This window comes from Mytilus californianus, unplaced genomic scaffold, assembly GCF_021869535.1.
Source record: "Mytilus californianus isolate M0D057914Y unplaced genomic scaffold, xbMytCali1.0.p SCAF_8, whole genome shotgun sequence".
Taxonomy (NCBI): Eukaryota; Metazoa; Mollusca; class Bivalvia; order Mytilida; family Mytilidae; genus Mytilus; species Mytilus californianus.
The window spans coordinates 6777798-6796134 of record NW_026262734.1 but is presented as its reverse complement, the minus strand read 5'-3'; the positions used below and the strand labels follow the sequence as shown (position 1 = coordinate 6796134).

At 35.0% G+C, this 18337-nt stretch overlaps 1 protein-coding gene across 2 annotated transcripts in view; it reads right to left on the bottom strand.

Moving 5' to 3' along the window:
- Positions 1-18337, bottom strand: part of LOC127710671 (carbonic anhydrase 7-like) — a 48899-nt gene that overhangs the window by 11479 nt on the left and 19083 nt on the right. Inside the window, exons 3-9 of one of the 2 annotated variants that reach the window (XM_052216624.1) lie at positions 17687-17857; positions 16029-16180; positions 14268-14360; positions 12255-12318; positions 4788-4945; positions 1286-1489; positions 994-1029 (exon numbers count right to left, since the gene is read on the bottom strand). In XM_052216624.1, the coding sequence (XP_052072584.1) occupies positions 1009-1029; positions 1286-1489; positions 4788-4945; positions 12255-12318; positions 14268-14360; positions 16029-16180; positions 17687-17857 (863 nt within the window). In that variant the 3' untranslated portion in view covers positions 994-1008. The remainder of the gene's footprint in view (positions 1-993; positions 1030-1285; positions 1490-4787; positions 4946-12254; positions 12319-14267; positions 14361-16028; positions 16181-17686; positions 17858-18337) is intronic. The other variant, XM_052216623.1, reaches the window with a different exon arrangement.

Here is an 18337-nt window from a genome sequence, read left to right as displayed (position 1 = left end):
TAATTAACAAACTTGTGTCAGAAATGCACATATTAATGGAAGATTTTGGCTTTTTAAGTTCAAGATGTTTGATTGTTCAACTGTTTGGCAATCTGGATTTTTGTGAAAATGGAAAATTTTTGAATAAAAATAAATTTTTAAAGAAAAAAAAAAAAAACCACACGACTTTCTTTTTATTTCATGAGTATATGATATGTTCTATTTCAAAATTTATCAGTGACATGTTATGGTATTATTGGTCTTAGGAGATAAACAGAAATAAAATTGAGCGATTTTTGAATTTTTTTATTATAGTATTTTAACTTATTTTTATAGGTTGCTATGGAAACAAACTAAAACATAAATTATAAATTTTAACATATTTAAATAGTGAGGTGTTTTGTTTGTTAACAATGTAAAAAGCCTTATTGTTTTCAATGATTAACTTTATTTCCATGGGACTTTAAATACCCTTATTTTCAATTTTCAAAAGCTACTTTTTTCACCTATTCAGGCAAAATGTTGTTTTGACTGTTACCATGGCAACGCACATTATACAGGGAAAATAAAAACACAATTTTATTCATCTACCTGTGTTCTTATGATAAAGGTCAAAAAAAAAAAATTTTGTGACATGTCATGAATCTCCCTCTGCATGATTCTTACAAAGGCAGGTACTTAACACCTTGTTGACAATGCATTATACAAGTATTAGTATTGTATAGCAACATCGTATTTCTCACATAAAGTAACCAAAATTTAGCGTGAAATATTCTATTTTATTGCACTAGTACAGATATAGATTACAGTTATCGTCTTTATCAGTGACAAACATATGCTTTAAACAGTTAGCTTTGTAATGCCAAAAAGGGTTATTGCATGACTATTGGTGAATATAATATCTCGTGAAATATATATTGCACTTGCAAGCTCATGCTTAATTAAAAATCCACTAGGACTAATATTCTCCAATATTCATGTGATAACCCTACATTATCCCAACTGAGTACTTACCTTAACTTCAAATTTTCAAATGCTAACCAATGAAACCTATGTGAAAACATTAAAGAATTCTCTAAGAGCATAAGCTCTAATGTTAATAATACAATAAATCAGAACTAAAATAAACATTTTTTTAGCAATAAAAGTTTGCTGTTTCTGTTTTTTGCTGTGCACATACTGATTATGTGTCATGGATGGATACGCCATATCTTTTCTTTTTTATCAAATGATTTAATGTTGGGTGGCTGTCACACTAACATTTCCCGTCATATTAATTATTTTTTAAATATATTAAATACTCTACCTGTGGCATACTAACAAACTGTCTGTTTGGAGCAGATATGGGTTGCAGAGGTCTTCCAAATGTACCTTCTCTTCGATATTGATAACCGATTGGAGTATTGGTATAAACATATCTTCCATTTAAAGGCTGCGTTGGTCGATAGTTGTCTGACAGTCCTCGGAAACGACGAAAATGGCGATCGCCTAGATGTCTGAATTGGTCTATCTATAAAATAATAAGAATAGAACGAACATATCAAACTGTAAAGTAATAAGCAAAAAAAAAATATATCATAAACAAAATCAAGAGATTTTATCGGAAAAGATATGAAAACTTCTTTGGTTCCTTAGTCAAAGTTTGTATTTAATTTTGGATTTTCAAATATTTTGGCCTCGAGCATCTTTGAAGAGACATTGATTGTCGAAATGCGCTTCTGGTGCAGTAAAATTGGTACCGTTAATGTAATTGAATTCGAAAATCCAAAGATATTGTAGTGTCACCTAAAAGATGACATACCATATTTGTTTCTCGAATGTTATTATTATTTTTCTTATATAAACTATTTACTCAAGGCCTTCAGACTCCTTTCAATCAAGAAGCCCCTCAAATATTTTAATTCATATTTAAATATGAAGCTTGATAAAGGATGTAGTATCCAAAACTGTCAGTTAAATACAGTTTAGATTAAGTGATTGATTAATTGGTAATAATTCATATTGATTTATTGATCTTCGTTAAGCGTCCAGTGGCGAGTAGTTCATGAATATTCAGGACGAGAACAAATTAACAGCAAGTCCAACAGGTCGGTTTGACCAGGATGAATGACGGGAAATTAGACTATAGATAGAAAAGAGATTATGTTTGGGTTTTTTTTTTCTTGGCAAAAGACCACATCACGGTTCCTCAGTTATTTACTGCAAGATTAATTTATCATATACGTACAGAGACGTGTCACTACACTACACCATACATCAGAGTCACGTCCACATTCAGATCCTGACCTGGCTGTGTATTTGTACGTCCCACACAACCATACAGATGTCCTTCTTAAGCATGATGGGTTAACATATTTTTGGTTTAGAATATTTAATTGTACAAAATGGCATTTATAGTCAAACGAGAAAAAGTTTGTATGAAATCACAGTGACATACAACAAACTTTTCCTCACTTTATCATCCTTTTCTATGTCTATACAATTAACATAAAAGAATTAAACTAATTTTGCAATTTTTAAAAGAGACCGAATACTGACACTTATCCATCTGGCTTTGGAAAGTAGTAACGCTTTCGCAGTTTAACGGCTAATTATCGTCTCTGTATGCAAACATTGCTTACATGTACACCGTAAGAAACGGTTCTGCAGCTAGTACACCGTATGAACATGCATAGGGTTCAGTGATATTCAGCAGGCTCGTTATTTCATTAAGTACTAATTGTGCACCGTTAACAGCACTAACCTGTAGTGGTCAGTTTGAGAATAGTGCTCGTCACTATTGCAACATGTAAAATGACAAACAATGAATGAAATCAACATTTAAAAAGACACCGTTGGGACTTAATTGTTGTGTTATTTATAAGCTGAATAGAGTTCTGTATGATTACTGTCATGTAAAGTCCTGTATCATTACTGTCAAGTAAAGTCCTGTATCATTTCTGTTAAGTAAAGTCCTGTATGATTACTGTCAAGTAAAGTCCTGTATCAATACTGTCAAGTAAAGTCCTGTATCATTACTGTCAAGTAAAGTCCTGTATATTACTGTCAAGTAAAGTTCTGTATCATTACTGTCAAATAAAGTCCATTCAGACTAAGGATTTATCTTCGTATTCATGTCACTTGCAGCATAGTTTTTTTTCGTGGTAATCTTTCCCCCTTTTGTTGTTAGTTGACAATGGTTCTGAATTGCATGACAGGTTAAACTTGCATAGAACGATGTGTTTCAACTGGTTTAACCCAATTCGGCATAATGACAGTTCCACAGCTTCCAATCACTTATTTGTCAAATATACAGGTCTCCATTAATAAGTATGAAGTAACTTTCCCTTTGTCTTTTCACGTAAATTGTAAAAACGTTGAAGTCTGGTGGATTAAAGCCGTGTTACATGTAAGCAAACATACTGTATGGGCATATGCATATTAATTAATGTTTTGTTTTCATATGTCGTTGGTTTACTGTCCAATTCACGTTTATCTCACATCTTATTTTATTCATATAAAATAGTTTACAATGTTTGCAGCCTAAATCATACAAGAAGAACAAAATTCATGTATGTTATATATATATTGTACTGAGATATATGAACAGTCGTCACGCTAGCATTTTAGGAAACGAAAAGCATAGTGGCAAATTCATGCACATTGGAGAGCGCTTTATAGTCCTTAAACTTATATTCTTGTTATTCAAGAGCAAACTCTGTGATGTTTGCAAATCAATATAACTTAATAATTCGAAGTTAATTTTGTAATGGACCGATGTGTATATACAGTTTGAAGGTATTGGATTACGTGAATATAGTTGAAGGTCATTTTTTGGTTGGTTGCTCCAAACGTTTGATACTTTCTTGTTTCCTTTATGTTTCCGGTACCAATAATGAAACAAATATTTTTGAAAAATGCATATGGTGCATTGAATCAAATTGGGATTGGGTATCTTGTAATTTTGTATTGTTGTCACGTGTCGATGCTAATGTACTACACGTCTACAATGGTATCATTATTCCAGTAGTCAGTACTTTTGTATTGTTGTCACGTGTCAATGCTAATGTACTACACGTCTACAATGGTACAATTAGTCCAGTAGTCAGTACTTTTGTATTGTTGTCACGTGTCAATGCTAATGTACTACACGTCTACAGTGGTACCATTAGTCCAGTAGTCAGTACTTTTGTATTGTTGTCACGTGTCAATGCTAATGTACTACACGTCTACAATGGTACAATTAGTCCAGTAGTCAGTACTTTTGTATTGTTGTCACGTGTCAATGCTAATGTACTACACGTCTACAATGGTACAATTAGTCCAGTAGTCAGTACTTTTGTATCGTTGTCACGTGCCAATGCTAATGGACTACACGTCTTTAATGGTACCATTAGTCCGGTAACCAGTAATTTTGTATATAGTCTAGTGTGAAAAGTTTTGATTATAATACTAAGGGGATATTCAGTTCACTTAAAAGTAACAAAATTTATTAAATACTAAGGATATCACTGATACACATGTGATCATTAGCGGGTTCTCGAGTTGTTCTTTTCGGATATCATATTTTGTTTATTGTTCATCAGCTTTTGATATTTTTGGAATTCTTATGTATATTTTCGATCACAATTGAGGAAAGAAAAATTTCGAAATATGCATATTGAGACCCAAATAAAATCGGCATAATGTCATTTTGTATTGGTATCAAGCATGAACTTTTTGTTGAATTATTTTTAGTTTTCTGTGCCTATGTTTTAGTAATTTACCTGATGATTTATATTAAGATTTTTAGCATGATAGTATATATATAACTGTTAACTAACAATCACCTGTCTTTCAGAAATTCGAATATGTTCCTGAAAAATTGTCCAGATTACACTCTCATAACATGGAGGCGTTGTCATTCCACCGTAATATCTATAAAATACATCAGTGGAACGCGGAAACAGGGATCTTAAAGGAAACGCTTGAATTTCTACATGGTCGTCTGAAAACAAAGATGTAAATATTTATTGAAGCTTTTTGTATAAAATTGTGTACTCACAATATCACAAGTAAATATCCGAAAAATAGAACAACAGATAAGATAAACCAAAGTAGCAATAAACACGAAACATGAATAAAAACATTGTAGAACTTATGTGGTCAGGCATTTTTAGGAGTCAGCATTGCCTGCTCCACTGGTGAAACCCGTAACGTTGCTTATGTTTAAATCCGGTATATTTTAAACAGTGAAATTAAAATATAATAGATAAACAGGACAAAGAATATGTACGACTAAATGATCAAAACAACACAGACATTGACTTACACATCACAACAACCGTCATAGAAACCTAAATCAAAATAGTAGTAAACTCAATTGCTCCGAAAGGGGAAGATTCTGTTACTAGCATCGTGTTGCTAATTACAACCAAACATTCGGTGAAAAGTAAAATCACAAAAATACTGAACTCCGAGGAAAATTCAATCGGAAAGTCTCTAATCACATGGCAAAATCAAAAGACAAAACACATCAAACGAATGGACAACAACTGTCATATTCCTGACTTGGTACAGGCATTTTCAAATGTAGAAAGTGTTGGATTGAACCTGGTTTTATAGCGCTAAACCTCTCACTTGTACGACAGTCTCATCAAATTCCGTTATATTTACAACGAAAACACTCATTTTGGTGATGTTATAAACGAAGGAAAGAGGACGCTATTGTAGCTACGACTAATGGAGCATACCCATTGTCATCAGTGACACATTTTTACCCTAGCGCAAGGAGCGCTTGAATAATCTATTTCGATGCTATTTTCGTTGCTAGGCAAGTAAATATCTTGTCAATAGCTTTAATACATGTACATTTTAAATACTACTGGTTAAATCTTTCGACGGTTATCACAAAAATAAATTGAAATAACCTCAAGTCTTTTCAAATTATATGGAGTCTATTTGCTCATCCGTGCGCATGAAATGACGAAAACCAGTCATGCTTGAGTACAGCAAAACGCGGTCTGAAGAGAACTCAGACCGTCTATCGAGACAACTCGGACAGACTATAGAGTCAACCAGGATCTCCTACAGACCATTGCTATTGTATAATATGATCTACTTGAAGACATAAATTAACGACAACTTGGTCTGTATAGAGAAAATTCAGTCTGTATGGCATTCGGTAAAACCCATACAGTACCGTATATAGTAATACATAGAAGACACCGACATGATAAAATGTGAAATATTTCAAATAAGAAAACCAGCAGCCTCATTTATGCTTCACCAATAAACCAAAATCAAATAGTAATCAACGACAACCACTTACTAACAGACTCCTGACTTGGGCCAGACACATAAAGTAATCAACGACAACCACTTACTAACAGACTCCTGTCTTGGGCCAGACACATAAAGTAATCAACGACAACCACTTACTAACAGGCTCCTGACTTGGGACAGACACATAAAATAATCAACGACAACCATTTACTAACAGACTTCTGACTTTGGCTAGACACATAAAGTAATCAACGACAACCACTTACTAACAGGCTCCTGACTTGGGCCAGACACATAAAGTAATCAACGACAACCACTTACTAACAGACTCCTGACTTTGGCCAGACACATAAAGTAATCAACGACAACCACTTACTAACAGACTCCTGTCTTGGGACAGACACATAAAGTAATCAACGACAACCACTTACTAACAGACTCCTGTCTTGGGACAGACACATAAAATAATCAACGACAACCACTTACTAACAGACTCCTGTCTTGGGACAGACACATAAAATAATCAACGACAACCACTTACTAACAGACTCCTGTCTTGGGACAGACACATAAAATAATCAACGACAACCACTTACTAACAGACTCCTGACTTGGGACAGACACATAAAATAATCAACGACAACCACTTACTAACAGACTCCTGTCTTGGGACAGACACATAAAATAATCAACGACAACCACTTACTAACAGACTCCTGTCTTGGGACAGACACATAAAGTAATCAACGACAACCACTTACTAACAGACTCCTGTCTTGGGACAGACACATAAAATAATCAACGACAACCACTTACTAACAGACTCCTGTCTTGGGACAGACACATAAAATAATCAACGACAACCACTTACTAACAGACTCCTGTCTTGGGACAGACACATAAAATAATCAACGACAACCACTTACTAACAGACTCCTGACTTGGGACAGACACATAAAATAATCAACGACAACCACTTACTAACAGACTCCTGACTTTGACCAGACACATAAAGTAATCAACGACAACCACTTACTAACAGGCTCCTGACTTGGGACAGACACATAAAATAATCAACGACAACCATTTACTAACAGACTTCTGACTTTGGCTAGACACATAAAGTAATCAACGACAACCACTTACTAACAGACTCCTGACTTGGGCCAGACACATAAAGTAATCAACGACAACCACTTACTAACAGGCTCCTGACTTGGGACAGACACATAAAATAATCAACGACAACCACTTACTAACAGACTCCTGACTTGGGACAGACACATAAAATAATCAACGACAACCACTTACTAACAGACTCCTGACTTTGGCTAGACACATAAAATAATCAACGACAACCACTTACTAACAGACTCCTGACTTGGGACAGACACATAAAATAATCAACGACAACCACTTACTAACAGACTCCTGACTTGGGACAGACACATAAAATAATCAACGACAACCACTTACTAACAGACTCCTGTCTTGGGACAGACACATAAAATAATCAACGACAACCACTTACTAACAGACTCCTGACTTGGGCCAGACACATAAAATAATCAACGACAACCATTTACTAACAGACTCCTGACTTTGGCCAGACACATAAAATAATCAACGACAACCACTTACTAACAGACTCCTGTCTTGGGACAGACACATAAAATAATCAACGACAACCACTTACTAACAGACTCCTGACTTGGGACAGACACATAAAATAATCAACGACAACCACTTACTAACAGACTCCTGACTTGGGACAGACACATAAAATAATCAACGACAACCACTTACTAACAGACTCCTGTCTTGGGACAGACACATAAAATAATCAACGACAACTACTTACTAACAGACTCCTGTCTTGGGACAGACACATAAAATAATCAACGACAACCACTTACTAACAGACTCCTGTCTTGGGACAGACACATAAAATAATCAACGACAACCACTTACTAACAGACTCCTGTCTTGGGACAGACACATAAAATAATCAACGACAACCACTTACTAACAGACTCCTGACTTGGGCCAGACACATAAAATAATCAACGACAACCACTTACTAACAGACTCCTGACTTGGGCCAGACACATAAAATAATCAACGACAACCACTTACTAACAGACTCCTGACTTTGGCCAGACACATAAAATAATCAACGACAACCACTTACTAACAGACTCCTGACTTTGGCCAGACACATAAAATAATCAACGACAACCACTTACTAACAGACTCCTGTCTTGGGACAGACACATAAAATAATCAACGACAACCACTTACTAACAGACTCCTGTCTTGGGACAGACACATAAAGTAATCAACGACAACCTCTAACTAACAGACTCCTGACTTTGGCCAGACACATAAAATAATCAACGACAACCACTTACTAACAGGCTCCTGACTTGGTCCAGACACATAAAAAATCAACGACAACCACTTACTAACAGACTCCTGTCTTGGGACAGGCACATCAAGTAATCAACGACAACCACTTACTAACAGACTCCTGACTTGGGCTAGACACATAAAATAATCAACGACAACCTCTAACTAACAGGTCCCTGACTAAATCAGACACATAAAATAATCAACGACAACCACTTACTAACAGACTCCTGACTTGGGACAGACACATAAACATATCAACGACAACCTCTAACTAACAGGTCCCTGACTAAATCAGACACATAAAATAATCAACGACAACCACTTACTAACAGATTCCAAACTTGGGCCAGACACATAAAGTAATCAACGACAACCACTTACTAACAGGCTCCTGACTTGTATTAACGACAACCACTTACTAGCAGGCTCCTGACTTGTATTAACGACAACCACTTACTAACAGGCTCCTGACTTGTATTAACGACAACCACTTACTAGCAGGCTCCTGACTTGTATTAACGACAACCACTTACTAGCAGGCTCCTGACTTGTATTAACGACAACCACTTGCTAACAGGCTCCTGACTTGTATTAACGACAACCACTTGCTAACAGGCTCCTGACTTGTATTAACGACAACCACTTACTAACAGGCTCCTGACTTGTATTAACGACAACCACTTACTAACAGGCTCCTGACTTGTATTAACGACAACCACTTACTAGCAGGCTCCTGACTTGTATTAACGACAACCACTTACTAACAGGCTCCTGACTTGTATTAACGACAACCACTTACTAGCAGGCTCCTGACTTGTATTAACGACAACCACTTACTAGCAGGCTCCTGACTTGTATTAACGACAACCACTTACTAGCAGACTCCTGACTTGTATTAACGACAACCACTTACTAACAGACTCTTGACTTGTACTAACGACAACCACTTACTAACAGGCTCCTGACTTGTATTAACGACAATCACTTACTAACAGGCTCCTGACTTGTATCAACGACAATCACTTACTAACAGACTCCTGACTTGAATCAACGACAACCACTTACTAACAGGCTCCTGACTTGTATTAACGACAACCACTTACTAACAGGCTCCTGACTTGTATTAACGACAATCACTTACTAACAGGCTCCTGACTTGTATCAACGACAATCACTTACTAACAGACTCCTGACTTGAATCAACGACAATCACTTACTACCAGATTCCTAACTTGTATCAACGACAACCACTTACTAGCAGGCTCCTGACATGGGACAGACACATAAAAATATCTCGGATTTGAAGATATTTCTGGGCGATGAACAATGACATTGTCCTTAATCTATATATATATATAAGAAAAGTGGTAGAACAGAAAAAAAAACATAAGAACAAACGTGAGTGCCCTGACTTTTTGTCAGAACATACTTGTTTCTTACAAGGATAGTGTCCTGACTTTTTGTCAAAATATACTTGTTTCATACAAGGATAGAGTCCTGACTTTTTGTCAAAATATACATACAAGGAAAGTGTCCTAACTTTTTGTCAGAATATACTTGTTTCATACAAGGATAGTGTCCTGACTTTTTGTCAGATTAAACTTGTTTCATACAAGGATAGTGTCCTGACTTTTTCAGAATATACTCAAGGATAGTGTCCTTACTTTTTGTCAGAATATAATTGTTTCATACAAGGATAGTGTCCTGACATTTTGTCAGAACATACTTGTTTCATACAAGGATAGTGTCCTGACGTTTTATCAGAACATACTTGATTCATACAAGGAAAGTGTCCTGACTTTTTGTCAGAATATGCGTGTTTCATACAAGGATAGTGTCCAGACTTTTTGTCAGAATAAACTTGTTTCATACAAGGATAGTGTTCTGACTTTTTGTCAGAATAAACTTGTTTCATACAAGGATAGAGTCCTGACTTTTTTTCAGAATATACTCAAGGATAGTGTTCTGACTTTTTTTTCAGAATATACTTGCCTCACACAAGGATACATTCTATTCATTTTCATCAAAATATAATAAACAGCTGGCCGTACGTCAAAATATCTAATATATCTGTGTTCTTCTAATACTATCGTTGAGTATAGCTTGCTATGATATGACATATAGTTATTCTTAATTTTAGTATAACTAGTATATTTTTTAAGATATGCATGCCAAGTATTTGATGGAGATCAATTGTCATTGCGTGGTTCGGAAAGGTCAAGATTGTTACACCCCAGTTCTATTATTATACTTCATAGTTTCTATTTCTGAAACAAGTGTAAATTGAATAGATCTATTGTTACGAATAACAATGGATTTTGACCACAGGGTGTGACGAGCGGGGTTTCTGGAATCCCCTGCTTCTACATCCCGCTAACAAAGTCCATTGTTATTCGTAACAATAGAAATTGATTATGAACATAAGAAATTACTAATAGTGTTCACTACAAATTGTTTCATGATATTAAAAAAACACATTCTAGGAAATTCCAATAAGCATCTATATGGAATACGTACAAAACTAATCCTTTAAAAACTTTTTTGCTTGAAGGTAATTTTTTTTATCCCAGTCATATGTCTCTATTCTAAAGCATTGATCTTTTAAAAAAAATTGGGATTCTAACTCCCGGACCCCCCTCCCCCGTTACACAGTGGCCGATCCGGGGTTGGGGGTTCCGCGGGTTGGACCCGACTTTTATTTAAAAGATGCATTTGAAGGGTTGGACCCCCCCCCTTTTCTCTTGAGTTGGGAACCCCCGGCTGGATCAGCCCCTGATTGCCCCTCAAAAAAGGAAGTTCCTCAATTTTAAATATTGTATGTTTAGCGTGTCTTGTAGTCGGGTTTCTAATGCAGACACACATATTCCTTAGTATGTTCCAATATGAATGTTTGTTTATTTTCGAGATGAGGGAGGGCCCGGGCTTTTGTTTTTGATAAAATCATAGGATATAAAATACAGTTATGATTACCTTTACTAGACTGATACAGGTAAGTACTTTGGGTTACTAGTATAATATTGCCTTTATCTTTAGTCTCTTCTACCAAATCCAACGCTTGCCACAAAATGTCTTCCTTCTTATACCCGTCCATATTGACAACTGTATACCAGGAGCATGACATATTTTTTTGTTTGTAATAAGAATACACGAAACAGTCAACCTTGACCTGCTGATCCATATTAGCACATGGATTTAACGGGAATATGCAAAACAACTTGACATTTGTGAAATATACTCACTTGTCAAAGTGTGAACGAAGATAACCAAAGAAAGGTTACTAGTGGGGTTTCATGTAACAAAAAAAATATTCTTATAAACCATGGTTTGATATTATCAATAAAAATGCTATCGTCTTTTTTTTCATTTAATAATCAATGTTAACAAATATAGGGTTTAGAATGGGGTGTAAGTTAGTTATACAACTCGGGAAACGGTGTGTCTGGATAAGAAACCCCTCCGGCCGACGGGGTTTCTTATCCAGACACACCTATCCCTCGGTGTATAACTATTACATAACTTTTTCCAACCTCAAAAGATTTTTTTTTTCTCGACTAAATGATACACTCAGTGATTGTTCATTTTTATTAAAATCTACTGTAATGCTCGAAGGTTAATATTACCTTTGTGTTGTACTTCGTTCATACGAGAAATTATTTCGTCAAATTCAGGATTATCAGGACCAATCTTAAATAGAATTGTTATATTAAATATTAGGGATTTCTATTAGCATTAGGTCACATTATGTCTTCGTGAAACATATAAGCGTGACATGAAAATGGCATTAGTATCAGTAGGTCTTTGATTTAATCAACAATTACAATTTTATAAATAACTCATGCATTTAGCTGAAAGAGATTGTCACCCCGAGAAAACAGGGTCAACCAAGGCAAAGCCCAACTTGACAACTTTTTTTAAAGTACAATCTGCTATAGCATCCACTCAGACATGTTTTATTTAATTTATTACACTAAATGAACTGTTATCATTTACTTTTAAATTTAAAATCATTTTATGAATCATTTTAGAATTGTCGCTCACAAAGCCATGTGTAAGAATTGAACGTCACTCTCGTATTAACTTATAAAACTGGTATTATAAAGTGAAATTTCATAAATTAATTTAAATTTCCTAAAAAACAACTGGTAATGACTTTATGAAATGACATTTAAACTATTGCTCTTTATTACTATTGAAGCGTTATTCAATTATACAAATGAAATAAAAACGGACTTTTTGAATTTTGGTTACTTTGCGCGCGCATGACTCGTGTTTCTTGAATAATCGACATCAGGCATGCTTGAGAATCCGGCAAACAAAATCTATTAAGTGCCAATCTACCTAAAAATCAGGCAGTGGTGAAATCATGACAAACAAAAACCCACTCAAGTCACGTTTACATTAACTTAAGTTCAAAATGTAATATATATAACAGTCGTTTCCTTTTCTTGTTCTGGTATTTCAAGATATAATTTTGTTGAAATACAAAAGAAATTACAAAATAAGGGGAGCTTACTCTGTAATTTGCTCTTTCATTCTAACCAAAAGTTATTTAGAGATTTCTCGAATTTACAGACACGCAAAAACAAAAGACCTACCATTTCTAAATCATGATGAGGGTAACTTCAAAATAGGAATGTTAGGTCGGCGAGTTTTTTTTTCGGTCATGTTTTGAAATTCTTTTAAATTGACTAATTCTTACAAAGAATGGCACTTTAAAAAGTTGAAGAATATCAATAAATAATTGTAATATACTTTTGTCACACTTTGGATCTTTCTGTTTGGCAAAACGAAGTTAATGAAATCAAAAACGACTAAATTATATGCTGAAAGATTGAGAGTATATTTCTATTTACATTTGGGTATTTTTCAATTACTGAGTTCAATTCTAACCGAAGTTTGGCAGAAGACCATTTATTTTTCAATATTTTAATAAATACAATTTTTGTTTTAGCAAATGGCTTTGTAAATCAATATTTTCTTCCTTTTCAGAATTTTTTCTGCAGAAATTTGAATTTAAGAAACCCCGATTTTTCGTTCTAAACATTTACAAATGCATATCAACTGACACGTCAATTTAATCCATTGTACATGTACCCTTGATGCATCGATCATTCATCTTTTGTGAGGGGGCGAGGGGTAGATTTTTTTTTCAAAAATATTATTTGATTCCGAATTGCTCGAAAAAGAAAGTAATTTGCTTCAGAAGAAAGTGGAAAAATAGTATGCTTTCATTGAAAATTTTCTATTATTTGAATCGAAACCAAATGTTGCTACCCAGAATGTTTCCATACAGCAACTTTCTCACATTAAAAAATTCCGATCGTCACAAAGAAAAAAAATAAGGATTTCCAAAGGAGATGAGTACATATTATATATGTATACGAAACATAGAATTTGCTTGCTATTGATTTAAAAATTATTGACTGTAAACAATGGTAAAAAAGAGAATGATGATGTTATAACACATTATTAAAAATATGTTATTGTGCGTAGATTATTGCACAAGTCAATTACAAGCGCTGTTGAATTATAGTTGTAAATAGAAAAGTGTATATGTACAGCTACATTTCAAATTTTCCTCGAAGACTTGACTATTTTATATGGCTAGTATCTTATGCCTACAATATACGTACGTCAAATAGAAACGACAGTACAGCGAGGCCTCCTGTTGCATTTTCAGCTTCTTCAAACATTCTGTATCTCTGTGAGTAGGTCACAACATGCATCTAGATTCACAAAAATAATAAAAGTTATGAGAAAATATTTATAGTGTTGTTTAATTGCAAAACATTTTACTATCCTTTTATACATTTTTGTATTTTCAGAAAACAAAAAAAATTCTTTTATACTTCATTAAACATTGAATCTTTACAAGGGTTTACATTTATTGAGAAAAAAACAATAGTTTTTAACGACGGATACTATAAGAATTCAATGTGACTTTTGCTTTCTCTTCCTACTTCATATTTATTAAGTTGATTTTAAAAGAATTGTAAAAAATGTAAGCATAGTTTGGTTTTGATTACTGTCTTGTGTCTTATTCCTGGTTGTGACTTGTTGACTTGAGTGGATTGAATTTGCATGGCGATTGATGCACGTATATTAAGAAAATTTTGATGTTTGCCCTGTCGACGCACCCTGTCTTGTGTCCTGTTCCTGGTTGTGACTTGTTGACTTGAGTGGATTGGATTTGCATGGCGGTTGATGCACGTATACCAGGAGAAGTTTACTTTGTCGACACATCCTGTTTTGTGTCCTATTCCTGGTTGTTACTTGTTGACTTGAGTGGATTGGATTTGCATGGCGATTGATGCACGAATATCAGGAGATGTTTACCCTGTCGACACATCCTGTCTTGTGTCCTATTCCTGGTTGTTACTTGTTGACTTGAGTGGATTGGATTTGCATGGCGATTGCTGCACGTATATCAGGAGATGTTTACCCTGTCGATACACCCTGTTTTGTGTCCTATTCCTTGTTGTGACTTGTTGACTTGAGTGGATTGAATTTGCATGGCGATTGATGCACGTATATTAAGAAAATTTTGATGTTTACCCTGTCGACGCACCCTGTCTTGTGTCCTGTTCCTGGTTGTGACTTGTTGACTTGAGTGGATTGGATTTGCATGGCGGTTGATGCACGTATATCAGGAGAAGTTTACTTTGTCGACACATCCTGTCTTGTGTCCTATTCCTGGTTGTTACTTGTTGACTTGAGTGGATTGGATTTGCATGGCGATTGATGCACGAATATCAGGAGATGTTTACCCTGTCGACACATCCTGTCTTGTGTCCTATTCCTGGTTGTGACTTGTTGACTTGAGTGAATTGGATTTGCATGGCGATTGATACACGCATATCAGGAGATGTTTACCCTGTCGACATACCCTGTCTTGTGTCCTATTCCTGGTTGTGACTTGTTGACTTGAGTGGATTGGATTTGTATGGCTATTGATGCACGCATATCAGGAGATGTTTACCCTGTCGACGCACCCTGTCTTGTGTCCTATTCCTGGTTGTGCCTTATTGACTTGAGTGGATTGGATTTGCATGGCGATTGCTGCACGTATATTAAGAAAATTTTGATGTTTACCCTGTCGACGCATCCTGTCTTGCTCCTTTTGGAGTTCATGCGATCCCTTCAATTTTTGTTTTACCTTGGTTTGTCTTCTTACTCGATTTATGAGATTAGAACATCGATGAACTTCTGTAACTGTCTAAAAATTTATATGCATGCTTATCTTCCATACCACTATTGTTTCAGAATGATTACGAAAATGTTGTGTAATGACAAAACTGAAATTGTGTCCATGGTTTCTACTATTTACAAGTATAAATATGTCGATATCTTATTTTTTTCCATTTTATTGAGGGGTTATATACTGTTGCCATTACCTCCATAGGGAAGAATCGTCCATTCATGTCATGCTCCGATCCACGACTGTCCTGTGATCCCCAATGGAAATGAAACTGTTTTACAAGATAAGGACCAAGGAGTCCTCCACCAGTAACTACTAAGTTGTTTCTTCCTTCCACGTCAACTTCAACTAAATGAAATATACTATGTAAGAGAGATAATTGAGAAACAAAACCTCTACTACGAATTCGTTCCTCTTATTGGTCTGTATGTTGTCAATAGTACAGCCATTTAGTGATTTAGAATTACCGACCTTCAGACATAATGTTTCTAAAGATCATAAAAAATAAGGCTTCAAAATTTCGATTTCTGTTTCTCACAATAACTTGCTTTTGGCATGGCTCGGTATTTATACATCCCGCTATTGTGTTGTTGTGCTATGGTCATTTTTTGTATTCTTGTCTTTCATGTTTGCTTATGTGCTTTGTCTATAGAGTATCTACATGTCATTTTGTTTTTTTGTTGTTGACATAATTGTTTGTTTTATAGTGAAAAAGATTATAACACAATGTTGACTGCTGTACCCCAATTTTTGACATTTTTACCTATCATATCTGTTTGTTTTACTCACACATTGTTGTCAATATAAAGGAATTTTATTCGACTGTAATTCAAGTGATAGGTTTAGATAGCTATGAAACCAGGTTTAATCCAACATTTTCTACATAAGGAAATGCCTGTACCAAGTCAGGAATATGACAGTTGTTTTCCATTCGTTTGATGTGTTTTAGCTTTTGATATTGCCATTTGTTAAGAGACTTTCCGATTTGAATTTTCCTAGATGTTCGGTATTTTTGTTATTTTACTTTTTGCAACTGTTTAAAGATTTTCTAACTAATTGTTATTATTAACGATATAGTTATCTTAACATTAAGGATGGCGTGGTTGGCGGAACCAAGCCTTCATAACCTGTATGATAAAGAATCTTACTCAAATTGTGTTTGGGTAGGACTTCACTGTAAATATATGCATAACTGATGTCGAATGGTGGGGGGAGTAACAACACTGTACATAAAGATAGAAACCGTTCTGGACGTGAAAATATGAAGGAGGGTGTACCAGCACTGTATATACATAGTGTAACTGTTCCACATATGAAAATATGCTTTCTCTTCAAAGGGGGTTTAAAGATAAGTTAGATTAGATAGTTGTGTTACTTGGCGGAAAGAAACATTATCCCGTCCTTTAGGAATGTGCATGTGTCGGAGTAGGAAAGTCGTCGCGGAATTCGGCGCCGTTTTTTAATTTTATCGTAGACTTTTTGTTGGCATAATTACTATTTTCCACATCTCATGTCATTAATAGACATTAGGGTTATCCGTTAATTTGTATGAAATGTTTGAATTGTTTGCTGAGTCTTGTACATAGTTGGAGATGTTTAGGCAAACGACCAAGAGTACACCGTATTACGTTGTAACTTGAGCTTCAAATCAACAACAATAGTACCCCGTTATCCGTTGTAACTTGAGCTTCAAATAAACAACAAGAGTACACCGTTATCCGTTGTAACTTGAGCTTCAAATAGACAACAATGACCATTCTGACTTGTTATTATTATTTTGATAGATTTAAGAACATTTGTGATGAAACATTTTTTTTTACTGTAAATATTAAGACAATTTTTTCATCAATATACCTGTGTGTCCATTATTTTTTAATGTCAACATAATATTGTTGATCATATTCAGGTCGCTCAGGTCAAATCTGCCCAATCGTTGATTCACCACTACTTGATTAGTTTGTATGTTGATAGGGGATTGACGCCGACCACCACATGATCTATATTCTCTTGGCCACAATGCAGGAGCTACAAAAAAAGATATAAACCGTATTTGAACAGACTCCTTAAAAGTGTTACAATAGACCTGTTATTAGTATGCATGTATCGAGAATTTTTAATAAGTAGTTCAATACTCGTATCAATTAGAGTATGTCTTCAAAACAAGTCTGATAGAGGTCTATGGAAAAGATTCCAATCGATGGAGAGATTACAACGGGACGTGGTATTTTAGTTGAAGGTATAAAGGTCAATATGATTTTTCGTATTGCCCAATGGTTCACTTTGAAACGTTCTTTGTTTGATTACGCCTTTTTTTTTCGTTCACTCGTACCACAACTTTGTTTGACTGTACATCCGTATCGCTTCAGTTGTTTTCCACTAGTTCCGTTGGTTAATATCGTTGGATTTCATCAGTTTTTATGGAATCCACCTCTTGAATTTGCCTTGGAGTTCGGTATTTTATATACTTTTTTCCTTTGCTTCGTTTTGCACGTGTATTGTCCTATA